The 24,160-nt window shown below is 39.8% G+C and overlaps 1 protein-coding gene across 2 annotated transcripts in view; it reads right to left on the minus strand.

Moving 5' to 3' along the window:
* Positions 1-2,893: 2,893 nt before the first annotated feature.
* Positions 2,894-24,160, minus strand: part of ccdc142 (coiled-coil domain containing 142) — a 36,559-nt gene continuing 15,292 nt past the window's right edge. The window contains exons 8-19 of one of the 2 annotated variants that reach the window (XM_067598465.1): positions 21,813-22,105; positions 18,809-18,895; positions 18,305-18,499; positions 17,397-17,477; positions 15,179-15,345; positions 14,756-14,908; positions 11,835-11,949; positions 8,332-8,509; positions 7,125-7,235; positions 6,391-6,491; positions 3,634-3,802; positions 2,894-3,422 (exon numbers count right to left, since the gene is read on the minus strand). In XM_067598465.1, the coding sequence (XP_067454566.1) occupies positions 3,314-3,422; positions 3,634-3,802; positions 6,391-6,491; positions 7,125-7,235; positions 8,332-8,509; positions 11,835-11,949; positions 14,756-14,908; positions 15,179-15,345; positions 17,397-17,477; positions 18,305-18,499; positions 18,809-18,895; positions 21,813-22,105 (1,759 nt within the window). In that variant the 3' untranslated portion in view covers positions 2,894-3,313. The remainder of the gene's footprint in view (positions 3,423-3,633; positions 3,803-6,390; positions 6,492-7,124; positions 7,236-8,331; positions 8,510-11,834; positions 11,950-14,755; positions 14,909-15,178; positions 15,346-17,396; positions 17,478-18,304; positions 18,500-18,808; positions 18,896-21,812; positions 22,106-24,160) is intronic. The other variant, XM_067598466.1, reaches the window with a different exon arrangement.

Genomic DNA, 24,160 nt, shown 5'->3' on the forward strand with positions numbered 1-24,160 from the left:
CGAACACAATCACCGAATCTGAGAGACAGACCGCTGTTGCAAGTAACACTCTCACTCCCTGCAGGAGGAAGAAAGGGATTTGTTCACAAAGATGCAGATAACCTTGATGCCCCTCTGTTCTTCAACTGAGTCGACTCCGCTGTTTTCTCCGCCACGCTGCCGAGGATCAACTTGCCGTGAAACCTGCCGAAAGAGCACGAGGACGGCCCCATCAGCATCCAAGCGAAGGAACTGAGCCAGACCCAAAGATGGACTGAAACACACCCTACTCGCTTCCTTAAGTGACACAAGTAAGAGGCTTAAATCTGGACAGAGGTTATGAAAGTGTGTTATTTTCAGTTCCAGTGTTGTTGTTTGTTGTGAATTGACGGACCACCAAGTCTCTTTGTTCTGCTATGCTCTGAGGAGTAGTTAGTAGTTTGCTGCCTGTTTGGTTGTGTTCACTACGCTAGACTGTCTTGTGTTTGTCCCACTTCGGACTGCTTTTTTTTGCCACCTATAGATCCTGCTGACTGGCCAGTCCTGTCTGATATGATGAGGGTGGAGTTAGTCAGCAGAGGGTCGTATCAGGTAATATTCAAAACATTTCCAAAATGACAGGATGGGAGAATTTCTCATCACCACCACTTTACAGAAAATTAGTGAATGGAGAGGAAATCAAGAGAAGCTGGGTGGTATATTCCAAGAAAAAATAGTCTTTACTGCTTCTGCTGTAAGCTGTTCTCAGAAAAACATAACTACAAACTGATCAGTAATGGATTTAATGAGTGGAAGAATTGCAGTGAAATACTCAAAACCTATGAGAACAGTCCAGAACATTCTGGGCTCATGACATCATCCAAATATTTTTGGATGTGCGTGTCTACCACACACTTTTTGTCAAGTGCCAATGTCTTGGATGTTACAGGTAAAGGTAGTTGGTAATATTTAACAATTTATTCCTTTTTGATATGTGATTAATTTGTTTGAGAAGTGATTTTAATTTATAAAAATATATACTTTTGTCTTAAAACCATTGTGGTGTCTGATGTTAGTTGTCCATATTTTAGAACGAGCAGGCGGTGATGAGGCATTACTGGTGGGGTAATTTTGATGGAATGTGGTTGGGGGGGGGCAGGCACCAAAATGGCTAGAGCTGGCCCTGTACACAGCTCTGCTCTGCCTCTCGTTATCCATCATCAGACACGTGTGTTTGATACATTGAATTGGGTGAGTGCAGAGACGCCAGTCGGCGCCATCTTGCTATTGTCATGTCTGCCACGTCCGATAATTATTAATTATTTCTAATAACCAGCCATGCTCCTCCCAGATCCAACAATAGCATGTAAACAATTATGGGATTAGTGAGGAAGTTGCTAAAAGAAGGGGAGACCTGTGAGTGCTTGTGCAGACCAGTGTAAGTTTAAATGTACAGGGGGTAATTAGCCACTGTAATGAAGAATATAGCTAAATTAACAGGGTTGATAGCAGCAAAAATGCTACCAGTAACATAGAAACGTTGGCAAGCAGAAATGAGTCAGTACACTTACTGCAGTGCATCAGGTCACAACTTCATCTGGGCAGAGGATAATGCAGCATTTAGGCATATTTTGAATTTGGATTGTTATGACAATAATCATGATATAAAATCATGTCAGGGAACAGGCAGGTGAAGCTATTTTACATAGTACATGTTTCAACAAAAGAAAGAAGAAAGTCTGCACACTCCCTTTTTCTTTGGATGCAGTTTAATGGGGAGCTACAGTGTGCAGACTTTCTTTTTTCTTTTGTGCATTGTTTCTTTGGTCCAGCACCTGTTTTGAAGTTTTTTGGATGTGCGAGTCTACCACACACTTTTTGACATTTTTCAACAAACCTGGGGAAAAGTCAGCTTGCTGCAGCCAGTGCTTGCAAACTAGCTGTTACAGGCTAACATTAAATTGGGATTTCCTTGTCTTTTCAGTATGTTCTTTGTACTGCCCTTTCAATGCAGCATCAACATTCACTACTTTGACTTTTAACTGTTGACTTTAACATCATTAACTAACCCGTGATGAAGTGTTTGCCACTGACATATCCCACAGTTTACCATTTTCATAATCTCTGTGGATGACCTGAAGCCACAGATCTGGTCTTTTACTGTCCAAAACTTTGGGGAAGTAAAGGAAATTGGAAACTGGGTTTTTATTATTGTTGGACATGCAAAATGTGATGCAGCAGCCTTTAGGCATGTTGCCACCAGTTTTTTCCAATTTTGCGCCAGCACTTTCACAGCTTCTTTTCACCCATAAGCAGGCATGGTCATTCCGACGACAGGGAAGTGACGTATGCCTGCTCTTGCCAGACCAGCAATTCTTATAGGACTGAACAGGCACCATTTTGGGTCCAGTATCCAGCTCTTATAATACATCACTCAGATACCCCTAGCCCATTTCCTGGCCCTGGAGCTGTGGATGTCATGGACAGAGGGCAGGCTGCAGCAAATTATTTTCTCTGCTGAGTGGATGATGTGCTGCAGCCTGTCTCTCTCTTTCTGGGTGTGTGAACCAGACGAGTACGGAGCAGGTCAGGATGGACTGGATGATGGCGGTGTAAAACTTCACTAGCTTTCCATTCAAAAAAAAAAAAAAAAAAAGGCTCAACAGAGGCTCTACTTTGAGGAAAGCTGACTAGGCAACAATAATAACAACACCTACCGCAGCTGGAACATTTCCCCTGAGTTGATATATTAAATGGGTTTACCAGCACGTCTGCATGTTATCACAGTGCATTTTATGTAGACCATTTACAGTCTAATTCCTGTTTAACACATCAAAGTATGGAAGGCACCATACGCATAAAAACTGCATGTGTGCAGAACAAATATTTCATCATGAAGCCGTTCACAAAATATATAAATACAAATGTATTTTATTCAAGAATATTAAAAAATACATTTGCTGACAAGTGGTAAAACATTTTTTTAATTAATACAAATACAAATATTTTAGATTAAGTAAAAAAAAAAAAAATCATCATCCCAATTAACTTTCAGAGGTATCAAGATCTTATTTTATATACTTTAAAATGTATACTTTACCAACAATAAAAATAACTCGTTTTTACTATGGGCCTATATTTCCTTTCAACCATGTTTGTTCCTTTTGTCACTAAACCAAACAACAAGAGAGATTCACCTTTTTAACATGTGTTTCTTGTTTGTTTTTTTTAATATCTTATTACACTGGGACCCGAGCAATCTTATTTTTGTTCCTTTACATGTGTTAGAATGACAATAAAAATCTTGAAATCCTCAAGTGTTTGTGTGTGTGTCAGATCTCTGCAGGGTCTGCGTTCAGGGTTCAGACTTAGAAAGACACTGTAGTCCAGGCAGCCTCCAACGACGAGCACTGTGGTGGATCCTCAGGTCCAACCATTCCTGCTGAGCAGCACCCAGAGCTACACTGGGAGCCAAACACAAAGACATTATAGTTCTTATTGAATATCATCACTGCTGCACAACAGGATTTACTTTTGTTCTTACTTTTATTTTTCCAAAACACACGCTGATAACACAGAAGATTATGAGGCACTTTAAAGGGGCAGAGAGGGCATTAAGCATGATACATATAACTGATGAATCACTGCCTCCATGTAGGAGTTGTAAAAGTGTACCTTGGAGCAAGGTAGGGCTCTCCGGGGGTGGATGGGTCCACTGGAGGGAGGTCAGTGGTCGTGACTGAGAGATCAGAGTGAGTCATGTCCTCACCCTCCATACTCCTCAGGTTGGTGATACTGCTCTTCACTGCTGCATTGATGCTGTTTCTGCTGCTATTAGTAGGACCTGAAGAGTTACACACTGATGTTATTGCCACTGGCCTCTCGTGACACAGGTTTGATTTTTTTTCTTTATCAAAAAAATGAATTACTGTATCCATTGAAGTTGTCTATCACCAAAATAGATGCCTATTCAAATAAATCCAATACTGTAGATCTTTAAAGGAGGAGGTTGTCTCATTACATTTTTGCCCATGAGTAGAATAATGATACGATCTGTCTTGAAAAGTGCTATTCACACATGCCATACACTGAATTTCAAGAAAATCATCACCTTTTAAAAAAACAATCAGAAAGTTTATTGCAGCTTCTCATTGAATGTATAATGTGTGAGACTGGGATCTATTGGTTTTGAATCTAACTTGTGAACTTTACAATCCACAACACAGGTAATATTGGACTGCAGGTAGACTGGTTGTTTTGACACTTACTGTACAATAATAATAAAATGACATCTGCCATAAAGGCATGAGGAAACAAGAAAAACTAGCTCTGATGTAGTATGTTAAGACTTGGGTAGGTTCTGGGACAAATCCCTCTGTTCTTTTTTAAAATTATTATTTTAATAATTTTATTATTTTTGTCCCTTTTTCCCTCTTTTGTCTCTTTTCTCATTTCTCTATGTACAGTGCTGTGCAAAAGTTTTAGGCACTCATGATGCAACACCATCAGGGAGGCGTCTGATCATCCCGCATTTATTCTGCAGCATGACAATGAGCCCAAACACAGCCAGAGTCATAAAGAAAAAGGAGTCCTGCCACAGACTGATTGATCTGTCTATGTGTCTATCTATCTAGTCAGAAGTTTACATAAACTTAAGCCAAATACATTGAAACTCCTTGTAAACATTCCCTGTCTTCTGTCAGTTGGGATTACTACTTTATTTTAAGATTGTGAAATGTCAGAATAATAATAATAATATATATATTCTTTTTCTCTTCATCATCTGTATTCACTCAAGGTTGATAGTATCCTGGGTGGTGGTCAGGCTCCCAGTGGCAGGAGGAGGCGGTTTGGCTGCCCTCTGTCTGTCTTTGTAAGTCAGTTTTTTAAATTTATAAGGTTTTTAGATTATTTCAGGTACATGGTTAAAATATAATCAGCTAAACATATAGATAGAAGTATTGTGTGTATAAATGGCAGTAAAAAGCAATTTAATGAAAAAAATGGAGCAGAATTTCTATTGATTTCCAGTATAAAACACACCATTGTCCAGTATAATCCGAATACAGAAATGAATACAGATATTCAGAAGTCCGACACGTAAATTGCAGCAATCTATTGTGCAAGTCTGACAAACAATAGAGGAATTCCTCCAATTCATTTTTTGTCACGCATTATAGTACTAAATCTCAGAAAATTAAACATATCATTCATTCTAATTGGGCTATCTTAAAAAGTGACCCTCATCTGAGAGCAATTTTCCCAGAACCACCAGTTATATCCTAAAAAAATTGGTACACAGTTGTCTACCAGCACATAAAGAGGACATGTGGTTAAAGAGGCCCTTGAGTACTTTTAAGTGTTTTATTAACACATGCAAGCACTGTTCAAATGTGATTCAAACAAAGACTTTTACTGACCTGAAAACAGGAAGAAAGTACAATCAGAGAGACTTTATGAACTGTAACACTACTTTTGTAGAGAGACACTTCAGTAAATGTTCAGTACGTTTAGTTAACGCTCAGTAAACATTGAGTACAGTAGCAGTCTCCATTAGTTTGGGTGAGTTAATTTATTAGTCTGTCCCTCCCACCACAGGAAATAATGGATTAATCCTGGAAGGCTATTGGTGTAGCACTTTTCTCCTTATGACAGTAACATGGAGATTATTCGACCAATGAGAATCTACTCGGACGAGAGCATATCGACCAACTAATCAACCAGTCGACCAGCAGACCACAGCCCTACTTGTAACCTTCTTCTCCAACACACGACTAAACAACAGGGCTCAACTTTAATTATTTGAGGCACCTCAAATGGCACCTTTGAGGTCTTTCGGACAAGTAAACTTACCTTTCACTTGTCTCGGTAAAAATGACTATAATTTACTTTTTTCATTTTGTTTGCGAATGCAGAATTCAGACGAACAAACAGTTGAAAGTATATCCAAACAGTGTCAAAATTTAATGATTCAATTTATGAATTTAATTAAAACCATTACTTCCCTGTTAATGATCTTTTCATTTGATTTGAATTGCAAAGCACTTTGTAAAGTCTGAGCTCTATAGATAAATCATTGATCATCCTTCTGACCTTCAGTAAAGATGACTGACAGTGTTTCCCCTAGGGGTGGTAGGCCCCCTGAAACTATTACTTTTATCTCGGTGCACGCATGTCATTGATATGTGGTGTCAACAGTGTCGTCATACATGAATGCAGTAAGGCGGTTGTCTGCATCAGTGTATTTCTCTACACTGAGCTAAAATGAAAGAAGTGCACAAAATTAGGTCAATAAAAATTAAATATTACCAATATTTATTTACCTAATTTTTAAATTTGATAACTTCTGTTATTCAAATTTCAATTCTAAAGCAGCACACTTTAAATATTGTTTCATTCCCTGACACACTGACTGACTGGGGTGATACTTACAGCAGCGTGTGAAAGGCTCCCAGGCTCTGGACTGCAGGTATGGTTTGGCCTGTGGCTGCTGGAGTAAGCAAACTACTGCTGAGTCCACCTGCTGAAAAACCCTGCAGACAGAGAGAGGGCTTATCCAAACTGCTTACTGTCATGGAAATTGATCACCACAAGAAAATGTAACTGATCAGGTTCTCTTCACTTTGACCTTTACATATAAGGAGCCTGGCTTTTCCACTACATTTTCCAAGGAATCTATACTGGATAATGTCACTGTTTTAGTAGCTCTTTCAAAGTTTCAGCAGGCCATTAGACCCATGAGACAAATTTATAAACAGCAAGTCATTTATTATTTTTGAAACATTTTCCAGTGCGTTTTATTTTATATTCTTCCATTCATGGATGGCTTGTTAACTGACAAGAGCCAGCAGTGAAATTGTCTGATCAGGTCTAAAACAATGTATGTTTAAATATGGAGCCAATTCCCACTAAAGCAAGTGTCTATACATGGTACATCTGTGAAATGTTACAAAAATGTGGACCTGATTGATTTGGATCTTTCTTACAATGAAACACAGGGGTTTGTAAGAGGACTCCTATTGTGTGGCTGATCACGAACATTCACAGTTTAATTTTACACTTTAGCTATATAATCAATAATAAAGTCTGGCATTAATCAAATGAAAATACCTTAATATCCTAAATCCACACAACCATGATGAAAGTAGTTATTTAAAGTGCAATACCTGAGGCTGAGCAGTCGTTGGTGGAGTTCAGCTGGCAGACCGTATTTGTCTGACTGGATTAACTCTTTGATAGAATCAAAGTCCTGCTTCAGTTGGAGAGCGCCCTGCACACTGAAGGCAGATAAAACACATCACATTACAACACTGCTCAGAGGTCTCAGCAGCCTGTTGTACCACATACCCAGTTACATGTACACATGCATGTGAGGTTGGTGGTCTGTTTCCTGCAGGTGTTTATACAATAACTTATTACTGATATGTTAAACAGAAAAAAATACATTTTAAGCTCTGTATAATATTCCTATCATATCTCACAGACACTTGTAACATTTAGAGTTTGCTGGATCATCAATGTGTCCAGAAAGGTCAATTCAATTTAAAAAGAGTCATCATCTACTCTTGGAAGTATATTTTTAGCTGCTGTATTTATATCTGAAATGTTTTATGTCTTGGATAGCAACATGTTTCCTCTGAGGAAAACGCTCCATGGGATTCCTAAACTGTCAGTGTGTCATGATGTGTGTTTAAAGGGGATGAAATTAGCAAACATGATTGGCCACGATTGTCACAGCCTCCAGCACACCCACCTATAATGTGTGGTAATGTATTCTTACTGATCCCACCCTGTATCCATGTGTGCCATGGGTGTGCCCTTTCTGCACCACTGGGTTCACGAAAATGAGCCCCCTTGTGACAGATGTGGAATCAAAAATCTTTTTGAATACATTTATAAATAAACACCTTTTGCAGAAACAGTCCACGACCCTCCTGATCAGAAATACTCAGTCACACATGAGACAGTACATGCCCATAATGTGCGTTGTATGTATGAGGAATCACACATGTATGATTTGTGTTGATGAAAAAAGATAAAGAAACAAACATTTGTGTCCCCCTATACACGCACACACACCACATTTACCATGTCTGCAAGGTGACACAATAGCTTTTTGTAAGCAGAAACAGAAAGACCCATATTTCATAAACATCTTCTAGTTTTATTAGTTACTAAAACTACGCTCTATAATTTTAACTTTATTCTACATTTTAATGCTTTTCTATTGTCTCCTGACGATGGATACTGTATTGATGTTCCAGCCGCTGTCATATCTAAGTCATACATGCTATTCTTAAGCTATGCTGTCACCAATTTGATGGATAACACTGTGGTAGAAATCAATATTTGATGCTATGGCCAAAAACATACCTGAATTTTATCTTCTGTTTCAGGATGTGTTCCATCCATGCCTCCATGAAAGCTGTCATTGTTATACTCAGTGCCTGGACACGGGCATCATCAGACAATGGTGCCACACCCTCTAAAACCTGACCAATTACAGTTTGAGCTGCCAGAGCTGCATATTCACTGGGACTGCTGGGAAAACCTGTGTACCAACAGAGAAAGTAAGTAAGTCAAATGTATCTACACTGTACCTTTCTAAGATTTTAATCAAATTAGTGGCAACATTTTAAGAATCAGCATGAGTGTTAACATCCTCAACAATAAGCAGTCTGGATAGGTTCTTAGCTGTCTAAATCTAAATTTCGAGACAGGACAAGATCATTACGCACAAAAGATTTGTTCTCTATTGAGAAAGCATTTAACAGCGCCATCCCGACAAGTGTAGAGTCTGGGCTTAAAACAAGGGAAACAAGGTGCTCAGATGTCCACAACTCACTCTGTTGCATAGGCAGACTCCACTCACTTGAGGGAGGGAGACTCGTGGCTTTCAGAGCTATCTCAGCTTCACCTGGACTTCAGCTGTTTTCCCTCTCTTCCTCACCTATCTATGCAATAAAATGCCAGCCCCTGGAACAAACAGCGGCAATAGTGAAACACCAGCTCATGGATTGGAGCATTGTGAACCACCACAGACTCTCTGAAGAAAGTCTAGAGAAACTGAAGAAGAGTGAATACAGCAACACACAGGACATGTAGGAGAATTGGATAGGTGGGCAACAGCAAAGCCAAACACAGGAGCCATTGTACCCAGGAAGTGACAGAGAAATACACAAGGTAAATTATGATACTGCAATCTCTCAAACGTATAACTATTGACAACATGGCAGCAGAGCATACACTGGAAAAGCTTAAGTGCAGAATGGGTGCCTTTTCAATGACAAAAAGATGCCCTATAGGCTGCACTGTAATGGGAGAAAAACATGGTGATGTGCCCTTCCAAGATGAGATACTTTGCCCTACAAGATGCCCTTACGATGGAGTAAACTGGCTGTCATGGTAAAAATTAATGTATCCTTTATGTAGGCTGAACATTAGGAAAATAAAGCACCCTTAAAACATGTTGTAGTTGTTGTAGCTGACATTATTACATTCAGTTCAATTTTGATAGAGTACTACTCACTAGTTTGCTCAGTCACATCCCCTTTAAATTGTTTGGGTCAGTGCAGTCTAAGCTGTAACATTGATACTAATATAATTTGTGAGGTAGGTCACATAGCAAGGTTTTTTGTAATCAAAACAAGGAATAAATATTATTAAGGATGCATTACTAATGTTTGTGGACTGTGTTTGGTTTTATATTTAGACCTGTCCAAAGCTGTATAACATGCTAAACAATGTGCTAGATGGATAGTAGCTAGCTAGCCAGATATGTACTTAGCCATCACTTTATTAAATATTTCATACAAACTGGAAATCAATCTTGTGGTAAATCCTTAAAAGGAAATCATTAGAGTATTCTTTCTTCAAAATGTGTTTATAACCCTTTAGCTTGGATTAACATGCCCTATGATTACAAAATGACAAGAAGAGACAGAAAATTGAAGACAATACAAAGGAATCTGCAAAGTGCAGCTAGACGCAGCAAGGGAGGAGATGGGAAAAATAAAGGTTTGTTTGCATTAGCCATTAGCAATTAGATGGAGGCCCAGTAGAACTTAAACCTCTGCCTAGGCGTTTTAAAAATGTATCCTGTCATGAAATCTGGAAGAGAACCTTTTGAGTAGCCCTTCTAACAGACAAACAAACGGAGAGGAGTGAAAACAACTGCCTTAGTCAGGGTAAAAACATACCCTACTAGTGCAGTTCTTGTGCTGTATGTCAGTGTCTTACCACCCAAAGTACCTGGAAATGCATGACAAATGACAGAGCTGCCCAGTCTTTCAAGGATGTTTGCCAATTCCTTGACTGAGAGGAAGACAGTTTTGTCAATGCACTTAATCCACTCTTCCTCTGCTCTCCCTATCAGCAATGTCCAATCAATGCTTACATGCCTTAAAGAAAATAATGTGGACACAATCTTTCCAAAGCTGAAAAAACAAAAAAAATAAACGCTACATTGTCAGTGACAACTGCATCAGTTGAGTGCTCATTCTACAAACTGAAGTTGATCAAGACCCAGCTTAGAAACAGACTCTCTCAGATCATCTGCTGTTGTCCATTGAGAGGGACATCCCAGTTGACCATAACAGGGTCATTAATATTTACAAAGTCATGGCCAAAGAATTTTCCTTTTTATTTCACCGATCTTGCTTCTCACTTCCATGACTGCTCAAAACAGGTAATTCCCAAAATGTTAATAGTTCCACGTTTTTACTACTGATGTGTTTGAGAAATAAACATTAAAAACATAACCCATTCCCTGAAAATTGTATTACAGAGATGTTTGCAAAATAAATGTTTAAAAAGTAAATCCTTTATATATATACAGAGGTGTTGTCTCCTTATATTCTGAGTTACCCTATAAAATGTTCATCTTAATTGGGTATGTAGCCTTTTTACCAAACATGCATTGTTATTTTCTGCTGATGGGGCCCACTGAATGTATCAGGTGCCCTTTATATTTTTTTGCCCCTGCCCCTCAGATAACCTGATTCCACCACTGACTACCACTACACTTCTAGCATATGTTCCTGTTGTTTGCTGTTAAACACAAAACTTCTGGCCCCTGTTTAACACCAACACCATTCCACTGCTCAGAGGGCACAGTCTCTTTCCTGGAATTTTTTGAGTAATTTGCAGGTATTTAATGGCTTATTTTTAGGACATTTGATACAAATGATAAGAAAAAACTGGAAAAAAAGTTGGTTTAGTTGGTAAGAACCCTCTCATTACAGGTTATCTGGATTCATACGTACCAACTACCGACCGTGTTTACTAAATACTGGTAGGCTCAGTGAGCTGTGGCTGAGGAGCAACGCGCTATTGCTAGGGGGATCAACGTGCTGTGCCCAGGGAGCAACATGCCGTAGCCTGGGAATAATGCGCTGTGGCCAGAGAGCAACGCCCTATGACCGGGGAGCAAACATGCTGTGGCCGGGCAGCAATGCTCTGTGGCCTGGGAGCAAATATTCAGATATTTTTTACACATTACATTACATTACACATATACACATTCAAACATTTGAATTCATTTGATCAAAATGTTTGTACACATTTGCACATTTGAATACATCCATACAAAATGTTTACGCAGCTACAATACATGACTCTAATTTAAGCCCATAATGTTTTGCCTAGAAAACACAAACAGCAGCAGATCAATTAGTGAGTGGAGCCCCTTTGAGCTTCCCCACCTTTTAAATAAAAAAAAACAAAACACAGTCTCTAAAATAAAATGTTGCAAACACACACACACACACACACACACACACACACACACACACACACACACACACACACACACACACACACACACCTGTTACTGTATGAGTTTGTCATAGACTGCTGTAACAGTAAGATTTCTGCACCTGTTCTGTGGTTAGGTCTCCAGTGTACAGCAGAAGGCATGGTCTGTTCAAAGATCTCCCCTGACATCTTCTTGCAGTCACTGGAAAAGGTCTTCAGCACTAGAGAAGAGAAGGTCTGATCGACACAAAGCAGAGACATCAGATCAGATGACACCTACATTCTTTGGTTTACATTATGCCACATTCATGTTGGTAGAATGGAAGAAAAGGAAAACCTATCGTTGTTATGAGCCTTGTTAAAAACATTCACATATAATTCTAGAGTACACATTACTGGCCCTGTAGTCATGTCATATAAATACACTACGTATTGTTAAACCATGTATAAACAAATTCTGTAGGCTACTTAGCTGATGAGTTGAACTGATTGTATCAGTGTTGGATTTTATTTACACTGATGCACCATTGGTGGCAGCTTTGAAGCCATTTTGGTGCCAGTTTGATGACAGTTCTGTGCAGATTTTATGTTTAGATTGTGTAGGTGTATTTATTCTTGACATTTTTTCAGACATTTTACAATGCCCTCTTGAAAAAATTCAAATTATTGAACAGTGTCATAGAGCTCTAAATTAATTTCATTACATGCAATATGTCCCAATTATAGACAAATCCTGTTTCAGGTGACTTATTTTTCTATTTACTGAGTATTTTGAGTCCTCCATTTACATTTAGCATTTATTAGTGCATTTTGGGCAGTTTTCAGCATAGACTAATTTTATGATTATGAAATTACTAATTTTCTTCAATCAAGGTCATATACAGTGTCAATGTATGTGTTGGGCCTCAACCATTGGGTCACACAAAGGCCCTGTTTACACTTGGCATTAACATCCATCTCGGGTGATCCGATCACAAGTAGACAGCTCTAAGTACAGGTATGAACACACTCGAGACGCATTGAGGATGGATTGAGATCCGATCACTCAGACTACATTCAGAGATGGTCTGGGCCACATGTGGCCATGTTCATTTAGTAGTGTAAACACAATGCGTCCTGGGCTCTGTCGATCAAAAACCAGGCAACGTGCTTTACAGACTGCCGTCCGTACACACGCTCACTGTGGACAAAGGAACCGCTTGTCTCCCTCTCACGGTCGCTTCCCTCCTCTTTCTTCCCTGTCTTGCGACTAACCCGCACACACGCACATATACATACACATCTTCTTACACATCTGACGGTCAGATAATGTCGGATATAGCGCTGCTCTATCCATCGTTATCTGCCATCAGACACATGTGGAAGGAATTGGGTGAGTGCAAGACGCCGACCACCAGGTGGTGCCATCTTGCTATTGTCTAACCAAGGCACCACCATTTGGTTCTCATGTGATGTGACTTCCTCCCATAGTCACGTCCGCATCCCAAACCCTCGACATCATCACGCCAGATAACGTCGCCATCTTGTCTCTCACACACACACGCATTCACCTACATGTATTCAACCCTGTACATAGCTGTTTGTTTGGTTTTGGTAGAATTAGATTTTAGAATAGTTGTTTATTGATCAAAGCATTCATGAACTTTGTTAATTTTGCTAGGCTTAATAAACACTGTTATATCTTTAACGAGAAGTCCTTTGTCATTATTTTGTTTAATATGTTTAATATGAAAAGTGGCTGATTGAAGGAGTCAGAGCTTGAATTCAACCCTTCTTTGTTCACCTGTGAATGTTGATATCTGAAAGATATCAACATTCTAGGTGAACTCTTTTATGAGTCTACCTTGTTTGGTTATTGGTCCCAGTTTCCGGGTGGTGCCCCGTATTTATTAATTCAAATTAATAATTCTACAAATTTTTATAATTAATAATTGTTTCTGATAATTGTTGATTATCGCTAATAACCAACCATGCTCCTCACAGATTGGACAGTTGTGTCACCTGTGTGAGGTTCTTTAACAGTTGGTGCCCGAATTATTAATTTATATTAATAATCTTTTGATTTCATAATTACGAATTGTTGCTAATAACCAAACGCACTCCTACCAGTCTCAACAGTATGTATATTATGGATGATATTTCTCAGTAATGTTTTGGTGTAATTTGTTTTACACTTATGTATATCTTCATTTATCGAACTGGATTGTATGGCTCTTAATATAAATTCTCTGCTTGGGCAATCAGTTAGGTATTCATTATCTTTCAGCTTGTGACACTAATGATTGTTTTTCTGATATTGTCTCACCTCGATAACCCTCCTTCATTAGGAGAGGCTGTATCTGGGCGGTTCATTCACAGATGGATCCTATTATGCAATGTATTCTCTTTGCCTGTTGGCGTTTGGACCTCACCTATTTCTATAAATTGACATTTCTGTTGGTTTTGATTATGCTGATGATGGCTTTTAGATGAAACGTGTTTGTTTTTGCCTACAATAAATACAAGACCATCGATGTGTGTGTGCCGGTATTCTGTTTGCTGTGATCGTTGCCACAACCATGCACCCAATACAGTGTTCAAGATTTGGAGCTGTGCACACTTCTACTTTTCACTATATCTACACATTTTTTATAACATACATTTTAATGTTTTAACAAAGGGACAATATCAAGTAATTCAAAGTTCAATTGAAGTCAAAAGTCATTGGTGTTAAAGTCCAAGTCGAGTTGCAAGTCTCTTATGATTGAGTCAAGTCCAAAGTCATCAGATTGATGACTTGAGACAAAGTCATGTGACTACGCCTCCACGCCGTATAAGTTCATTACTGACCTGAGGGTCACAAGATCCCTTTTTTGTCCATCAATTTTGGTGTGATCCATCATTGCAGAGACCCATCATCTCTGCCTCTGATCAACCATGTGTAAACATAGCTGATCTCTGTTCTTGTTTCTGATCCACACAATCTGAAATACTGAGATTGCATCCTCACAACAAAACTAAGTCAGCTTTCTAATGTTGTTGGACAATCAATCAACCATGTCACCTGTAGCTCAGATACAGCCCTGTCAAGTGCTCTGAGCTGCTGCCTCAGCAGAAGCTGATTGTGGTCATGAAGAGTGGAATGATGGTCATTGTCTGAATTCATCATCAGGGACTTCGTCAGCTGCACGATCATGTCTACTGACTCTCTCAGCACCTGCCAAGACAGAGAAAGAACACATGCACAAACACACTTTATTAATCTGATGTTGGTTCAAAGGCAGGACTAAAATGTTCAACATTTTGCTAAAATGTGGGGGAATATTGGGCTGTACTACTCTGGTGGCCAGAAATACAACTCCAAAGTGACTGGTGTGACGACACCACTGCACATATTTATTCATGCTTGTATCAGGTCAGTCGTTGATCCTCCATCGATAATAAACATATACAAGTTCTGGCTGATATATTGAAATGAGTAACTTACTTTGAGGTCTCCTTGTGTAATGAGCAGGAACTTGTTGAGGCTCCATGAGGAGAGGAACTGGTAGGCCTTTGACATGACCCAGGCTGTAGACAGCTGCACTGTGGCAAGCGCCAAACTAACAGCCTGCCTCTGGAGAGTGAACCTGCAGGGGAGGAGGCTAAAACAACCTGAGGAGAGAGAGAAAGAGAGAGAGACAGGCTGTAATTAGCCTCAAACTGTAGTGCTTCTACTTGGCTCCATATTAAAACTGTGAGACAGAGTGCTTTAAGGGTTTTGTAACAAAAAACAAATGTAACTGGTCTGTTACAAGAAACACCAATGATATATGAAAAAATTAATGAATTTTTATTTTCGTGTCATACCCTTAAAAATGGTCAAAATCAACTTCCAGTGAGTGGCTTTCATGCTGTTAAATCCTGTTTTATTTTGGTGTTTCCTGTTGATCATCTGGCAGGACAGGCAGCCATGCTGATTAGTGGGCTGAGTCTATATAGGCAGGTCCTATCTGCTATCTGTTCAGCTCTCTCTCTCTACCCTGCTGCAGCAGCACCTTTGTGGTGCTAGGTATCTGCTCTTCATTTATCCGGAAATTTTCACCAAAACAAATGAATTTTCAAATAATACTGACCACATTAACTAGATTAGATATGCCAATTATGCCATTTTTTTTCTCTCTTTCCCTGTCTGCTCCTCTCTTCCTCTTTTTTCCACTGTCTTTCTTGCTGTTAAGTCATTTAGCCACACTAAATGCCAAAGGAAAGGTGTAACTGCCAACTCCCCCGCTCTCTCTCTCTCTCTCTCTCTCTCTCTCTCTCTCTCTCTCTCTCTCTCTCTCTCTCTCTCTCTCTCTCTCTCTCTCTCTCTCTCTCTCTCTCTCTCTCTCTCTCTCTCTCTCTCTCTCTCTCTCTCTCTCTCTCTCTCTCTCTCTCTCTCTCTCTCTCTCTCTCTCTCTCTCTCTCTCTCTCTCTCTCTCTCTCTCTCTCTCTCCTTCTCCTTTCCTTCTCCTTCTCCTTCTACCGTGCCTGGCAGTGTGCAGGGCAGTGCGTTCAGTGTTCAAAAAAAAACAATCCGCGGCCTGCGACGGGCCTGCCAGGCAAAGTGCACCATTGAAGCTGAGAGCCGTGTATCAGCAGCAGAGGACAATGTGGCCTCGTAGTCCAGGCTGATGGACTTAGGGACCAAAATTCGCATCCTGACAGAGAGCACTGAAATTGAGGGACGTAGCTGCAGAGACAATATTTTAATTTTCAACCTCCAGAAACTGCAGCGGGCCAACAGTCAGTTAAGCTTTTTGAGAGCTGGCTATGCACCCTGCTGGACCTGTAGACTTATCGGGGCATTGTTAAAATTGACCATGCTCATAGGACCTTCAAAACCCAACCAACCCAGTGCAGTAGTTATCAAGCTGCACAACCTGAGGGAACAGCTGAGGATTCTCACTGTGTCCAATGAGAAAGGATTGCTGACATGAGGGACAGACAATATTCATCTGACAGGATTTAGCAGCCGGCGTTAAAGAAATGTGACATGGCTTTAATAATGTGTGCGAATGGCTCATCCAAAAGGACATGCAGTTCTCTGTATGCTTCCCCTCTACTCTGAAGTTTTCCCACGGAGGAAAAAAATCATTTGTTTTGTTCACCTACAAATGCGCTGTCTATAATGTGTGTTGACTCTGACTGTGTAGTTGTTTGTGATTTTAACATCCATGTTGACAACCCCCAGGACAGAGTGACTGATGAGTGAAGAACTGTGTTGTGTTCTTGATAACTATGGACTAACTCAGCATGTGACAGAGCCCACACACATCAAGGGGCACACTCTGGACCTAATCATCTTCAAGGGTCTGAACATTTCTAAAGTTGTGGTGACTGATGTTGCTCTTTCTGTTCATTACTGTGTTTTCTTTGAGAGTGCTATCTCTGTGCACACAAATGTTCAAAGAGAGGTAATCACAAAACGGTATATCACTGAAAAAAAAAAAGAAAATTAAAAAAAAGAAACATGGTTATTCATATTCCTGTGTGACTCTAACATTAGGTTACTGATATCTATGTAGGAGTGTCATTGACCTGCAAAATTCCACTGAAACAAACACTCTGCTCACATTGTTCACTGCTGTTCACTGACATATACTGCAATTACGCTAACTGAAACTATTGATCGCTGTTCTTATATATTTTGTGTCTCCGTCACTCACTTGCATGCATCACCGTACCTTCAGTGGGGCAATTTTGACAGCTGTCATTCCAGGAGCAAACATGTAGCTGAAATGCTTTGATTAATCCTGATTTCCAGCCTGTGGATCAATCAGGACATCCTTACTTTACTTCAATTTCAGGGTGCAGACACCTCACACACAGGATATCAGTAGACGCTATCATTTACCCATGTTCCCTAAATGCTTGACATGCAAGCTATCAGTAGATGCTATAATTTACCCATGTTCCCTAAATGCCTCACAGGCAGGCTATCGGTAGATGCTACAATTTACCAATGTTCCCTAAACACCTCATACGCAATATCTGGAGATTACAATTTTGAGTTGAGCGGAAGTTGATTGGATGAACTGCAACACTATGCATGTGGAACAACTGTAAACAATGCAAATTTCCATTAAATTGGCTGTGATAGAAAGTGATTAGGTACATTGACTCAAGTAATGTACTCGAGTAAAGTTATGAGGTACTTATGGGGTTATGAGGAGTTACTGTTCACGATATTATCCAGCCCTAGTGTATAGTACTGTATCACTTACTAGTACTGTGAATGAAATCTGGAGCAGCTGATCAAAGTGAGCTCTAATTTGTGTATAGTGGAAAAACTTTGATCAATCAAAGTCAATCAAAAAAATCTAATCAAAAAAGGATCAATTGTCTATCGTCAACCAAAATAAAGCCACTGCCAACTAGTTTGTTACACATACTGTTTTTAAACGTCAAGGATGGATTTCCATTCAGGGCCTTCTTATTGGAAGGCAAAAGGATTGAGGTCAGCTATATTCACATTATTGTCGAAAAACAGCAGCTTACCTGCGCCATTATTGTGTATGTGGTGTGTTGGTGTAAGTTATGCTGTGCAAAAAGTTTAAATTTGTAAATGGCCTGTATGAGTTTGTCTGTTTACCTGGGACCCTGCTGTTTGACTGATGGCAGCACAGGGAGGACAGGAAAGGAGGGGACAACTGCAGGAAGTGCTCCATGGTCTCTGACATCATCACACTTCCATCTTGCTTAGATGACACTGTCATACATCTGCTACCTTGGTTTACATCTATGAGACACTTATCTTTCAGAGCTGAACCTAAACTTCTGCACACCACTGAAGAAAGACAGACAGAAGGAGAGAAAGACAGCATGATGAAAATAATGCAACAAGGAGTCAATATTCACTGATATAGTGAAAAATGGTTTGTTTATCCATAAGTCAAGGTTTATTGATGTAACACTTTCCATGCAAAACATGCAGTGTAATGTTCTGATGTCCAGATTAAGGTTTTATGCTCGTGATTTAATACAGAGTGTCTTGTGATAACCGGTTATCTAACATGCAGTAACATCAAATATAAAAATGCTGCACAGCGCAGTGTGTGGTCTTTGTGTGTGTGTGTGTGTGTGTATGTATACTAACCATAGTCCCACTGAGCATATGCTGTGCTGACTAACAGACGCAGACTGAAGTCCTCCAGCATGGTTCTGCACTCCATTGGAACAAGATCTACAACAACACAAACCCACAAATCTGATGTACACAGCACAGTACACTGCATTCTTTCTCCTCTCCTTGAAACTCTGAAACAGATACAATGTAAATAAAGTCCAACAATTTACTATCTTTCAATTACAAGAGATAATTAAAGCTGCAAGCAGCGATGAATGGGTCCTCACATCTAACGCGTCGGAGGGAGTGACAGCAGTGGTGTCACTATCATACACTGTGAATGGATAAAATATTATTTCCTGTGTGCAGTACCTGGTGCTGGAGGTGACATATTGGTAATTGTGTATATATTTGATGAACTATGTGTCTTTTAGGCTTCACTTCCTGTTGCCAGTAGACATACAACGTAAGTGAAATATTAATGTAGCAATACATTTACCAGAAGGCAACTGACATGGATATACATTTTCATGAATGTTGGACATTGCAGATAGAAGATACAGACAGGTGACAAATTAATGGAAAAACCAACATAAAGTGTTAGGCCAACATGAGCCACCAGAACAGTTTCAATACGCCTTTACAATGTTTTTACAAGTTTGTGGAACTTTACTGGAGGGATGAACACCATTCGTCCAAAAGACAATCCCTCATTTTGATGGTGGCTGTGGAGAGTGCTGTTTGATGTGTTGGTCCAAAATCTCCCATAGGTTTTCAACTGGGGTGAGATCTGGTGACTGCGAAGGCCATAGCATATAATTCACATAATTTTCTTACTCATTAATGCAATCAGTGACCCCTTGTGCCTGACGGATAGGGACATTGTCATCCTGGAAGAGACCACTCCTATCAGGATAGAAATGTTTCATTATAGGATAAAGGTGATCACTCAGAACAACTTCACTAAAAAGTGGGACATTTTGCAAAATAACCTTCAAATAATCTTCAGAAAAGACTCTAAAGAAGAGATAACAGCATTAATCAGCAAGAACAGAAGAGGAAATATCATCTGTGGATGTATTTTTTTTAAAATCAAAACTACTAGCAAGCTGTCGACTGCTAAATGCTAACTCATTGAAAGCAGTGGACAAGGCATGGAAGCTGGGCAAGCGTGGAGGAGTGCAAGCTAGGCTTACTGTTAACCCATACAAACCGGCAGTTCCAACAATCATGTTGCCTAATGTTTGTTCTCTGGACAGCAAAATGGATTATATAACTCCCTCATCACTGCTGGTCACTCACTGACATGCAAGAGCTGTCTACATCGAACTGAGACATGTACTTTCTTTATCCTTTCTGTTGTTGTTGCACTACTGTGGACTAGGAGGAACAGCATTTCGTTTTTTTGTGTATCAAATACACAAGAAAATGACAATAAACTAAATCTTGAATCTTGAACTTTGTATTGATTTGCAGTTACCCTTCCCTCTAAGGGGACAAGTGGACCAAAACCATGCCAGCAAAACACCCCCCACACCCCACAGCATAACATAGCCACAGGATCCCCTCATTGTTGTGGTCAAGCATTCAGACCTGTACTGGTTTTTCCTTTAATTTGTCACCTGTCTGTAACTATTGCTTCCTGTGTCCATGATGTGGCGCTAGAGAACTCCCACTAACTATGCATCATGTTGCTGTATATCATGTGCAGACCACCTCATGTAAATTTCATTTAAATTGCTTCATGGCAAAACATCAAAGTTCGCCATGTCACCACGGCAACAGCGTATAATGAAAACTCCTGTTTCATGGCAAATAATTCGTCACCATGGGAACAGCTTTTGATGAAAACTCAAAAGCTTCACCATTTAGCATCATGAAGGTCTTACAACTTAGCTGACCAAATTTTAGATGGATCTGTTTAACCTGCTAGGAGTAGACAGTAAAACTATGGGGCCTATAACTTCCTGTTGCCAGTAGGTGGCTCTATTACTATGATTCAATATGGGCCTTTATATGTCTTCAGACCGGGACTCTTATCATCCATGAAGACTATAAAGCTTTGCAATTTAGCATCACAAGGGTGTTTAGATGTAACCTACCAAATTTGAAGTTGCTTGGGTTAAATTTCTAGGAGGACTTTGTTCAAATATAACACTTGTCAATGGCTTCATTTTGTGAAAAAAATGCAAAGTAAATTCAAAATGGCTAACTTCCTGTTGTACTTAGGGTATGGCTCCAAGAGGCTTTTTGAAAGTCTGGAGATGTTACATCTGCCTACCAAATTTTGTGCATAGATGTCAAATTTTAAGGTAGGGGCTCTGACTTTAAAATTTTCTAGGGGCTGCCCTCAAGCCATTTTACCACACTCATGCCCAAGACCCGTATCAGATATCAAGTTACGCTACTTTCGATGCATGTTCAAAGTTTCATGAGTTTTCGAGCACCCCGGCACCTCAAAAATGCTAAAAGTAATAAGGGGGCACTACAGAGCTGATGGGCCATGCCCAAACCCAATTGTGAAACTAATCACAATACTTACTACTTTTGGACCTTTGGGCCCCTGGCACTTTCGTGCTCAGGCCCTAAATACAAATTCTACTTATCCTTCTATATTTGCTAGAGTAACAACATGCAGAATGGTAACAACATTGTTTTATCATTACTATCTTTACAAACAAATGAGATGCATCACTTCACAAGCAACACAACTTTACACTCATGTACTGTCCAGTACACTATAGATCAGAAGAGGCAGGTCTGAGGACTGCTAAATTAAACTAAATGCTTTTCTTATATCATGCTGAATAAATTAAATGTTCATATTTTCCCACAAAAAACACCTAATCAAGCTTTAGATACTATTTAGCATGCAGAACACTATACATGGTGTAAAGGAAGTAATCAAGTGAACAAATAATGAATGAAAGACACATGAACAAACAAGTAATGCACATTTAGGTGACTGTATTGTAAGATATGCTATATGAAATCATCTACACACTGTTAACTAGACTGGACGTCATCATCTTACCTGTCTTTGAAGCTTGACTGATCATGTGCAGGATCTGGAACCTCCTGTGGTTGTTATGGAAGGTGATGCCTCCAGCAGTGTTTCCTGCTGGTGGGACATGGAGCTGGAGCCACACGGCTTTGCTGCAGAGAGTCCACAGCAGGGTGCGGTACTGTTCAAACAGATCAGCAAACACCAGCGACTGACCGAGGTCTGACCACTGGACCGAGCGAGGCCGACAAACCCAGTCTGGCGTCCCCTCTGCTCCCAAAGTCACCTCTTTTTCTGGGTCTCCATCCTTTCCAAAACCTGAGCTGAACGACACAAACAGTCTGCAGTTATCACACAAGGACTGAGTACCTGCAACTTTCATTGTGGTCACCTAAAGAGAAACATAACATAAGCTGAATATTCAGGCTCTCTACACTAGTGGCGTATAGTGTAATTTAACATGACATCACTGTTGAGTGAGGTGACAAGTGGCCACGTCACTGAATGATTTGCTAAGATCTTAAGTATACCTGAACTGTTAAACCCATGGCGTTCAGTGCAACAATGCTTTCCTGCCAAAGATAAGTTAGTGTTTCATCTCAGCATAAGTGTATGTGACAGAAAAGATCAGTGGACCTTCATCAGCTGGTAATGGGCCTACACTGTAAACCCTGTTTTGCCTCAGTCTGTATTTGTTCTGCATTTGTAAATAAAAGCTATATGTGAAAGCTCCAGAATAAATACAGTAAGTGGATCTTGAGTGACATGTTTTTTGTCAAACTGCTGTATTCACTGTATTTCATGATTTATGACTCTTTTCATGCTAACGAAAAACATGCAGAGAAACATATGTTCATCTGAACCTACTATTATGCCAGACAGCTTAACTCTCCTAATATTAGGGATGCTTTGGATTTTTTGACATTATCAGGCATTCAGAACAAAAATGGCACTGTGTTAAAAACACAAGGGGCTGCATTGCCAATGCTGCTACACTGTGGTGCAATATCCTTGCCGGTTAGATATCTGTTTTTCTCTCAATGTGCAATACCTCCTTCCAACTGCTGCTCCAGTTCTTCATTAGAAGTTCTGTAAATAATTGTTGAAGTACTGTCCATAACTGTTGTAAATAATATCTCTCTGACCTTGCTATTCTTTTAAAAAAAATAACTTTAATTTGTTGTAAATTTGTTTTTTTTGACCTGACTTGGTGAACCACACAAGAATTCCAATGTGCATGTATCCTGTGACTGTGCAAATGGCCGTAAAATCTCTTGAATCTTGAATAATTGTTGTGGACGGGATGCAGTAATCCAGTTTGAGTAACAGACACATGAGTTTGAGGGTTTATCAGATGTCAAAACACTACACAGTGGTTTATAATGCTATGAGACTCTAGAAAGTTATCATGGTGACAGTCACTTTATCCTTGATTTTACTGCTGGATGATGTCATATTAGTTGAGCCAAGTACAACTTGCTGGACAACTCAGCTTTTCTTTTTTTTGCTAAAGCATCTGCATCAGGACCTCTGTTGGCCTCATTAAAATTAATGAAGCGGCAGCATTTTTATGCAGTGCTTTCTAATGTCAGAATAAGAATGAGGCACTGATGGTAATATTGATGCATGGTGACAATCACATCAGTTGTGTTGTGTTTAGAGATTTCTCACTAGCCGATGACTGGCCATGCCAAAAACACAACACACAAATATTTTCTTTCTGCTGCTGTCAGGCCTCTCCATGACTCATAGGTACTTCGTTGAAGGCTACTGTATGACCTATAACTACCAAGTCCCCCAAAGTTATTTGGATAAGATCTTGTTGATGCTGGGGTATATTTGAAATGAACCTGTTTTTATGTCATTTGAACACATCTAAAGTCAAAATGGCCCCACTGGAAAGCGAGATGAAAAGCCTGCCATCTTTAGGGGCAGATTAAGTGCAAAATAGGCGCAGTTCTATCTCTGCTATGCTGGGTGTCTGTAGGCAGACATGTTCACATGAGTTTGTTGAGCGCATAGTCTGAGTGGTCATAACTTTTGGGCTGTACATGGACAGTTGGTGCAGACCATCTGGGCTAATGGGATGCAGAAGGAAAGTATAATTTGGGGTGTGACAATCAATAAATCATTCAAGTGGGGATCAAGGAACACACTTTCAGACATACTCTCCTTGAAGGCATAAATGGTTTTGCACTTCGTTGTTGAAGAATGAATATGAAAATGATGAAAAATGTATGCAGAGTGAAGAAAAGATCATTGCATGAAGTGGATGTGATTTGTCTGTTTCTGCAAGTTACGAATGAGTCTAATTTCTGTCATCAGAAATTGGGTCTCTGAGACTGTTAGACAATCTGACAAGCAATTTGTTCAAAGCA

This window comes from Thunnus thynnus, chromosome 9, assembly GCF_963924715.1.
Source record: "Thunnus thynnus chromosome 9, fThuThy2.1, whole genome shotgun sequence".
NCBI classification, from domain to species: domain Eukaryota; kingdom Metazoa; phylum Chordata; class Actinopteri; order Scombriformes; family Scombridae; genus Thunnus; species Thunnus thynnus.